The sequence below is a fragment of the Oratosquilla oratoria genome, chromosome 27, assembly GCF_046742065.1.
Source record: "Oratosquilla oratoria isolate Oo_2021 chromosome 27, ASM4674206v1, whole genome shotgun sequence".
In the NCBI taxonomy this organism is placed as follows: domain Eukaryota; kingdom Metazoa; phylum Arthropoda; class Malacostraca; order Stomatopoda; family Squillidae; genus Oratosquilla; species Oratosquilla oratoria.
This window is the reverse complement of record NC_134803.1, coordinates 54,999,620-55,009,619: the sequence shown is the minus strand read 5'-3', so window position 1 is coordinate 55,009,619 and position 10,000 is coordinate 54,999,620. Positions and strand designations below refer to the sequence as shown.

The following is a 10,000-nucleotide window of genomic DNA, read 5'->3' as shown; positions in this document are numbered from 1 at the left end:
TTATTTATGTATTTTATTTATTATTTACATTGTTATAGTTTTTATTTATTTATTCATTTATTTATCATTATTATAATTTTTTCGCATCCGACCTAGACATGGACCAAAAGGTCTCCTGTCGGCATGCTCCGCCTTTGTAATCCTTTGTAAATGTGTTCATTGCAAGAACTAGTCCCCCGTAAGATGTATGAAGGGAGTAAAGATGAATTAAAGGGTCAGTAGATTTGACAGTAGATCTGGTTTTGTCTACATTAAAAAATAGGGGTACGTATCTGCAAATTGCCACTGATTTCATTAGGACATGATGAATGATGCATCCTTATGTTTTATGCTTCTCGAATATAGAATTAAGTGAAAGCATTATCTTATGACTTTAAATTTGTTAGGGCCACTTGGGAGTATAATCTTAACCAAAGACAGTAGCCATCTTGGATTTTCTTCTTTCAGTGTGGAGAGATCGTGACCTTTAGCATCGACATTTGATACTTGCAACAAGTGAAGCTTATTGGCGAGAACAAGATGCTTCTAACGTAATATTTGCACAAGTTTCGTCTGGAAATAGGGGTCATCTGAAAATTGGGTAATGTTTATAAACATAGTATTGTCACAGAAAAGGTGTGTATGAAATTGGCAGTTGAAATCAACACCGCGTGATCACGGAGCGCTTGTTGTTACGACATTTTTCTTGTTACATCTTTATCAAATACTTGATAAAGCAGTACAAAGCGAAACATTATTATAATAAATGATTCGTCCTCACACGGTGTTCATTTTTCTAGCCAAAAACATGGTTTTATATATCAAAATGGGACGGTTACAATAAGTATAACTTGATTTATAGTATATATCTGTCAGAGATGGTTTTGAAGAAAGCCACTCCGACTTTTGGAGAATGGAAAGGGGAAAGAGGGAAGACTTACCAGTTTTAGAACCAGAACTTCACTAATAGTAAGCACATGGCTGCCATAGCTGGTTTTAAGGGGAAATTACTTCAATTTTTGGAAGGGAGACGTGGCTGTGAAAACTCTGAGGTTACTTCTCTGAGGCTTGGGCCGGGAGGTGGGAAAGAGGGAAGACTTACCAGTTTTAGAACCAAAACATATGGCTACCAGAGATGTTTTTAGGGGAAATCACTTCGATTTTTGGAAGGGGGAAGTGGGTGTGAAAACTCTGGGGTTACTTCTCTGAGTCTTGGGTCGGGGTGGTGAGAAAGTAAGCACATGGCAGAGATGTTTTTAGGGGAAATCACTTCGATTTTTGGATGGGGGAGGTGGGTGTGAAAACTCTGAGGTTACTTCCCTGAGACTTGGGCCGGGAGGTGGGGAAGAGGGAAGACTTACCAGTTTTAGAACCAGAACTTCACTAAAAGTAAGCACATGCTCGCCATAGATCTTTTAAGGGGAAATCACTTCGATTTTTGGAAAGAGGGAGGAGGCTGTGAAAACTCTGAGGTTACTTCTCTGAGGCTTGGACCGGAAGGTGGGGGAAGAGGGAGGACTTACCAGTTTTAGAGCCAGAACCTCACTAAACTCCAGTCTTACTTCTCTTGGACCGGGAGGTGGGGAAGAGGGAGGACTTACCAGTTTCAGAGCCAGAACCTCACTAAAAGTAAGCATATTACTGCCAGAGATGTTTTTAGGGGGAACCACTTCCATTTTTGGAAGGGTGAGATGGCAGTGAAAACTCGAGGCTTACTTCTCTGAGTCTTGGGCCGGAGGAGGACTTACCAGTTTTAGAGCCAGGACGGTCTTGTCGGACTCGGGGAGGTGTTCCTCGAGGGCCAGCACGATGCAGTTGGCAATGATGGTCAGCAGCACCGCATACTCGAACGGATTAAGCACATCGGTTAAGGAAAACGTCAGTTTGGTCTAAGTTTTAGTTTGCATTTGATATACATGTTGTAAAGTTTCGAACAATGGATTAAGAAGCTCTGCCACTGGAATTGGAACTTTTGTATGAGCAAAAACGTCAGTTTGGTCTAAATTTTAGTTTGCATTTGATATACAATACATGTTGTGAAGCTTCGACAAATGGATTAAGAAGGTACGCCACTGGAATTGGAACTTTTGCATGAGCAAAAACGTCAGTTTGGTCTAAATTTTAGTTTGCATTTGATTAAGAAGGTACGCCACTGGAATTAAAACTTTTTGCATGAGTGATTGCTTAGCACAAACGGTAATTTTTTCTATACAATACATATTGTGAAGTTTCGACAAATGGATCAAGAAGCTACGTCACTGGAATTAAAACTTTTGCATGAGCGATTGCTAAGGACAAATGGTAACCTTGCTTTGTAGTAAACAGTCACACAGCGGCGGAGCTTCTTGATGCATATAATACATAACCAGGGCTAAAAGAAAATGCGAAACATCAGAAAACAATCATTAACATCAGATGAATATTAAGAAATGAAAAAAGAAATCAAAAATGGTTGAATGTTCTCATAAGTATATACATAAAAAACAAAGACGCAAATACATGTCATAAGTGCATTTCATTAAAGCAAAATCAGAACATGGGCCATGATATTAACATTGTAACCTATCAGAATTTATTCTACTTAGTAGCAAAATAATTCTATTTTGAGCAAGATATGCAGCTACTCTGCTTTCGACACCTATGAATCTCTTAGGTTGCTGGATTGAAAATTAGACCTATCTGTATTAATAATCTGGATCATAACTTGATCAAATGTTTAATGATTTTCTGACAAATGAAGAAACAATATCAAGAATGAATGGAAAGAAATCACAAAACACACGTGATGAACTATTTTTGCAGAAACCACCGGAAAATTTTAAGAAACAGATACTGAACGATTTTGTCTCTTAAGACATTAAAAAAAAAAAAAAAAAAAAAATCAGGAATGAAATAAATTCGTAGGTACAAGGTCAACTCAGGTTGGATTATCTCGTCCTTGCAGACGAGACACCACGAGGAGAACGTCCCATCCTCAATACTGAGATTCCACAGCCCACGCCTGTTATTAATCATTTTTCTTTTAACTCGATCCTCTTTTGTACTAAAAGGTAGTTCCAAAAGTAATGCCTCCTATTTTTATTATTATTATTATTATTACTATTATTATTTTTATTATTGTTATTGTTGTTGTTATTATTATTATCATTATTATTATTATTATCATTATTATTATTATTATCATTAATATTATTATTATTATTTATTATTATTATTATTAATTATTATTATTATTAATATTATTATCATTATTACTATTATCATTATTACAATTATCATTATTACTACTTTTACTATTATTATTATTATTGTTGTTGTTGTTATTATTATTATTATTATTACTATTATTGTTGTTGTTGTTATTATTGTTATCATTATTTTTGTCATTGTTATTATTATCATTATTATTATTGTTATGATCATTATTATTATTATTATTATTATTATTATTATTATTATTATTATTATTATTATTATCATTATTATCATTATTATTATTATTATTATTATTATTATTATTATTATTATTATTATTATTATTACTATTATTAATTAGTCTACACCGAGAGATCCGAAGGGATTGTTTATGGTATTGTTACACGAGTAATGATTCAACCTTCGTTCTCATAACCTGAATTTTTCATCTCTCTGTTACAGACATTGACGCTGTGTCAGTCTAATAAAGTAATCCCTTGTCATGCATGTGTGTCAGCAGCAGAAATGTGTCATTGAATTCCTCCATGCAAAAGTGTTACTGATCGACATTCACCGGCGCTTGGTGAACGTTCACGCAGCCGAGACAGTCGATGTCAGCACGGTTGGGGGATGGGTTTGTCGATTTCGGAATAGGAGCAGAGGCGTAAGTGACAGGTATATTTTAGTTTTTAATTCTAATCAGAAATCCACTGTTACTAAATTCAAAAGGAACACATATATATATATATATATATATATATATATATATATATATATATATATATATATGTATGTATGTATGTATGTATGTATGTATGTACATGGACGGGGTGGCGCGGAGGTAAATACAAGGGTAGCGAGCAGGGGACTGGAGATGGTTAAAGAAAAGGGAGAAAAGTGGGAGGTGAGTCAATTGTTGTTTGCACCCAACATTGCGCTTGTAGCAGGGTCAGGGTTGAGATTAAGGTAGTTAGTGACGGAGTTTGGAAAGGTATGCGATAGGATAAAGTTGAAGGTAAATGTGGGTAAACGGAAGTTGATGAGATGTACAAGGGGAGAGGACGACAGCAAGTTAGAAGTAAATCTTAAAGGAAAAAGGCTGGAGGATGTAGATAGTTTTAAGTACTTGTGGTCACATGTGGCAGGAAAGAAAAGAGTTGGGATGGAGGTAAAATTGCAGATTGAGAGGAGCAGGTAAATATCTTGGAAGATTAAAAAATATCATGAGAAATAGGCATCTGGGAAAGGATACGAAGAGGAGATTGTATGAAGGGGTGATTGTGCCCAAAACATTGTGTGGAGCGGAGACGTGGAATTTAGGAGAGGCAGAGAGGAGAAGTTTAGATGTGTTTGAGAAAAGAGGAGGTGAGGAAGAGAGTAGGGGTAGAAATGGAAATATCAGATATGGATGATGAAAGAATATTGAGATAGTTTAGGTGCATGGAAAGAATGAGTAAAAGAAGATTAGTAAAAGAGGTGTGGAAGGCATAGGTGGAGGAAATGAACTTGAGGGGACGACCGAGGATGAGAGGAATGGATGGGTTGAAAGGGGTTTTAAGCAAGAGGGGAATGTCTGTTGAGTAAGAAAGGGAGAAGGCGGGGGAGGGGGGAAGTAAGGAATGAAAAAAGAAAGAAAAAACCGAAATTTTCAAAAGAAAAAGTGGAATTTTTTCATCAGCTCAAAACTGAAGTATATAGCAGTGGTGTGGTTTTCGGGCAAAAAAAAAAAAAAAAGAAAAAAAGAAAAAAAAAAGACACGAGAATGAAGAAAATGCGAAGAACAACAACGAAAATGTTGCAGATAAATCGTACAACGAAAGGTTAAAATGTGGATTTGCGCACATTGGAAGAGCAGAAATGCGACACACACACACACACACACACACACACACACACACACACACACACACACACACACACACACACACACACACACACACACACACACACATATATATATATATATATATATATATATATATATATATATATATGTATATATGTATGTATGTATATGTATACCATATATAAGTGCTAGTTATACGCATTAAAATGATCGTGTCTAATATCATGGTCCGTGATACCCTCTTAATAACTTCCCCAATTCAAAATTTACTTCCCACATTACTGCGGCGTACACCCCAGAATGCACGTCGTCCTTATTAAGCCGTGTTTCCCAATCATTATGCAGGCAGGTCCCACCCCTACCTCACACGTGCTCGCTCCCTCCCGAGCAATCAGTCTCCACAGTTGGGCTTTTGTGCCCTCTACCCGGTAAAGAGTGTCTTGGTTTCGAACACCGAAGGCGAGGACTTCGAGGCTCGAGTGACGTCCCCGGAGTGTGTCCGGGAGAGAGAATCTCTCGTCACCTCGAGGGAGTAGAGTACACTCCCGCCCATAGACTTCCGTGTTTCGATTTCGATACACCCCCCCGCCCCACACCCGCCCTCACCCTCTATTGTGGGCGTTGAGGGCGTCGCGCCTCATCTCTAGACTCCAGCCCATGGGGGGCGGGGGGTGGGGAGCGGCAGGGGGGGGGACGGGAGCAATGCCGCGTTCAAGGAAGAGTCGATCAATAGACACGACCAAGCGAAGAGCCTCTGACACCACTAAGCGATGGTCGGACTGCTTCCATTAGACGGAAAGATTCTTTCTGTGTCTCTCCACAGTGAATGTCTCCGAAGTTTGCTTCTATGGGATGTGTGAGTTTTGAGTTCGGGGGCTCGGCTCGAGAACGGACGAAGGCGTGAGACGGTGGGGGGGTCTGGATTTGGGGGATACCGTCGTTTGTAACGGAGAGTGAGCGGACCTCCCAGGTCCTCGCAAGCAAGCAGGCGCGCTTGAGTTATCGCGTTTACACTGTCCTTCATCACGAACACATTTAGGGGTAAGGACTCGTTGTGAGGAGGACCAACCGAGTAGTCACACCCTCCTCGAGGGGTTCGTGACCCGAAGTGACCCGAAGAATCACCTGGAAGGCCGGGGGGGGGGGGAGTGGAGGGCGACCTTTGGGAACTATTAGTGACGGTGTTTTCCTAAACCGAATGACGCAATTGTTTATGTTCAACGGGTGGCAAAGAGCTTATGGTCAGTTATGGTCTCAAGGTCACTGGGGCGTTGGAAGGGCACTGGGGCGTTGGATAGGGCGTAGGTAACTTTTGCCCATGTTTCTGGTCAATTAATCGATAAATAAATAAACCAACAAACAAATAATTAGATAAGAAAATAAATAATAAACAAAGTAGATAAATAACAAACAAAAATAAGCAGACATGAATGAATAAATGAATGAATAAATAAACGAAGAAATGAAATAAGAAACAATAAGCAAATAAATGAATAAATTACCAAATAAACAAACAAAAGTCCATTGTTAAATGTGTCACTCTGTCGAAAGGACCAAGACAGTCTCGGAAAACGTACAAAAGAACCAGCCTGACGTGACGTCATTCGAATAAAACGAGAATTCTTGAACTCGGTAAACGGCCGAGTTGCAACGACGTCCACCTGGCTATGCCTTGCGGCCTGCTCGCCCCCGTCAACACGGTAAATCACTTCGTGGATTCTTTCTTCGTCCCGAAGAAGACCACACCGTAGACGAGGGAGTTGTAATGTAATCGACTCCCAGACCTCATAAGCCACCTCTAAGCTTGAGACTGCGCCTCCTCTCTCAGGATAAGAGATATTCGAGTTTCTGTCCCTTCAGCGTGGTGGCAGGGTCGATGTTCCGACACAAAGAAGAGAAACTGCATCAGAAGAGGAACTTACCAGTTGAAAAAAAAAAAAAAAAAAACCCCAAAAAAAACAAAAAAAAAATATATATATATATATATATATATATATATATATATATATATATATATATATATATGTATGTATGTGGTAACCACAAAGGAAATCGGAACGAAACAGAAATTCCCAAGCGCTTTCGTGTTATTCACATCTTCAGAGCAATACAGATGAAATTGGTAATAGCACGAAAGCGCTTGGGAATTTCTTTCCGATTTCATTTGTGGTTATCAGCAAAATTTGTGGATCACATGTTTTTTTAGTGATCATTCTGCATATATATATATATATATGCATATATATATATATATATATATATATATATATATATATATGAATATATATATATATATATATATATATATATACATATATATATATATATATATATATGTATATATATAACTCTATCTTTGCAGATGGAACTAAGAGAGCTTTTGGCCGCCCCTCCTTTGCCCCGAGGTAATTACCTCTGCCTAGATCCCTCTTTTAACTTATCTCAGATTAGCTCGGATTTCAGTCGTACATGCGGTTCTCTGCTGAAGGCAGGACCTGCTCTTCTGTATCAAAATAGTTGACTACAGGGCAGGATGTCGTAGCTAAGGCAATCTTTTTGTATGAAATTCCTTATTATATGTTTATTGGTTTGTTAGTTTGTGTGTATGCTTGAATGTGTGCGTGTGTGATTCACCATGGTATTGAATCACGTGTTGGACTTGTGATTGACAGTTATTAACCTCCTGGATGAGAGCTCAGAGCTCGTATGACCGATCTATGGGTAATACTGTGACCTTACACGCACTCACGCGCTAGAGGTGTGTGTGGTGTGTGTGTGTGTGTGTGTGTGTGTGTGTGTGTGTGTGTGTGTGTGTGTGTGTGTGTGTGTGTGTGTGTGTGTGTGTGTGTGTGTGTGTGTGTGTGTGTGTGTGTGTGTGTGTGCATCCTACACAACACCATTCACTACCAGTATAAAATCCATGAGCATGCTCAGGCAGCCTTGCTGCTCCGGTCACGTGATGAGGACATCAGACGTCCGACTACCAAAGCATCTGTTGGACGGAGACAGCGTCGATGATTGACAACATGTTGGAAAGGAACAGGACCACCTCGAAGGACTGCCCTCCAGTCGCGACACGTCCCTGCCACCGAAATGGGGGTACCAGCAGCCTCCAGTCGAAGTGACTGCCACCAGCCAAGCTGAAGAAGCATTCCAAGTGCCCCGCTTCCACTGAGAAGCCAAAGATATGTTCGACAAACCAAGACCCACGTTCTGACCCCCATGTCTCTCTCTCCCTCTCTCCCCCTCTCTATCTCTTTCTCTTCTTCTCTCTCTCCCTCTCTCTCAACGTGAAGGAAATGAGTCGACTCTGTCTTTGGAGAGAAAGTACGAGGAGCTGGTGCCTCGAAGAAAACTTCGACCCTGTTGAAATCTCAGAAGACATGACCTGAATAGAATCGCCAATGACGACGATGTCAATCAAATAATTCCGACGGCTGTCCCCGGACTCGAACCCGAGACTTGCACGTGGCAGGTCGTTGCTCTTCCAACTACGCTACCGTTCTATACGACTCCTCAACCTCGGGGTTAAACTAACCCCGCAGGATTTGAGTTGACTGCTACCTGCCATCCTAATCTCAATTTTACGAGGAACCAAGCCTACTTGTAGCTAGTGGTTAAGCTGGTACGTATCCTTGATAGACTTTCGCCGTTGTAATACCTGAAGACATGATGCCCAAGGTCACAGTTGCAATAGTATAAATAAGAAGAACAGCATATGAACAACGCAGACACCCGGAACATCAATGTTTAACATCCTAAAAATGGGAGTAATATTATCTATTGGGATATTTTAGAATTGTTTAGAATATAAGTAGCTTTGCAGCCTGTGAAACACCTGGAAGGTTTATGTTCTATATATTTTTTTACTTCTTGTTTCCTCCGAAGATTTAATTATTAGAAAGCGTTCTGCTTTGTTATTTTTGTTTATTTATTCGTTCATTTAATTTTGTTACTCATCATGTGTTCTTGAACACAAGCCACCAGTGTTTCTTTGTGTATTTCACAGTGTATATCAAGCCCATTCCTGACGTCTTCTTCAAACTGTTTCTTAGTCATATCCACAGTAACATTCATGTTATTTACATTTTCCGTTTTTCTCCTGCCATTGTTTGACCCGAAGTCTTTCTCTTCAGTATTCCAGTATCCATTCTGAGGTTTTAGATGACCTATACAATATATATCTTTCTAACACCCTCTTGCGACACTGCTTCTCACCCAGGGTAGTGGACAAGGTGCAGGGATGACCCGTCATCCAGGAGGTGCTAAGATAAGAGGGAGGGTGGAGGGGTGTGGAGTGTATTCAGGGATGGAATGGGTGGGAATGATTTTATGCCTTTTCCTTTTTGACTACCTCCCTTGTAAGGGGGAAAAAGCCTTGGTATATGTATGTATGTATGTAACACCCTCTTTTCATTTTCATTTTAATTCCACAGATTTTTCGTCGCTCTGATTTGGTCGAACTTCACTTTAAAACACTTCTTTTTCAAGTCTACTTATCTATGTAATTCATCTCTTATTCTTGAATTCTCTCTTCACTTTTCTGTTTCCACTGTGGTCGTTCCTGGTCTGTCTTGGGCCTTTTTTTATCACTTCAGAGGACTTTATTATTTTATTCAACACTTGTTCTTAGTATTCTATACACTCTATTTCTTATTTTTTCATTTTCTTGTAGATTTTCTGTTTCCTCTAGCTTGGACTCTTTTCACTCCGGAGCGCTTCATTTGTTTCCTTTTTTGTCTTCTGCTTGGGCCACTTCTCCTCTATAACGTTCGTTTAGTTATACCTGTTTATTTATTTATTTATTTATTCTTTATCTTTGTTTTCTGGCTACCTCCCGTGTAAGGGGGAAGAAAGCCTTTGGTATATGTACGTATGTATGTATCTAAAAGTTTACCAACTCTAGCTTAAGTCGCTTTTAGCGAGGGGATCTTGTTCAATCTCTACCATAAACATTGAACACACTGAAGGACAGGGATA

The 10,000-nt window shown here is 39.4% G+C and overlaps 1 protein-coding gene across 9 annotated transcripts in view; it reads right to left on the bottom strand.

Moving 5' to 3' along the window:
* cac (calcium voltage-gated channel subunit cacophony) overlaps positions 1–10,000 on the bottom strand; it is a 775,822-nt gene that overhangs the window by 273,831 nt on the left and 491,991 nt on the right. For all 9 annotated transcript variants that reach the window (XM_076210759.1, XM_076210761.1, XM_076210766.1 and 6 more), the window contains exon 5: positions 1,728–1,833. In XM_076210759.1, the coding sequence (XP_076066874.1) occupies positions 1,728–1,833 (106 nt within the window). The remainder of the gene's footprint in view (positions 1–1,727; positions 1,834–10,000) is intronic.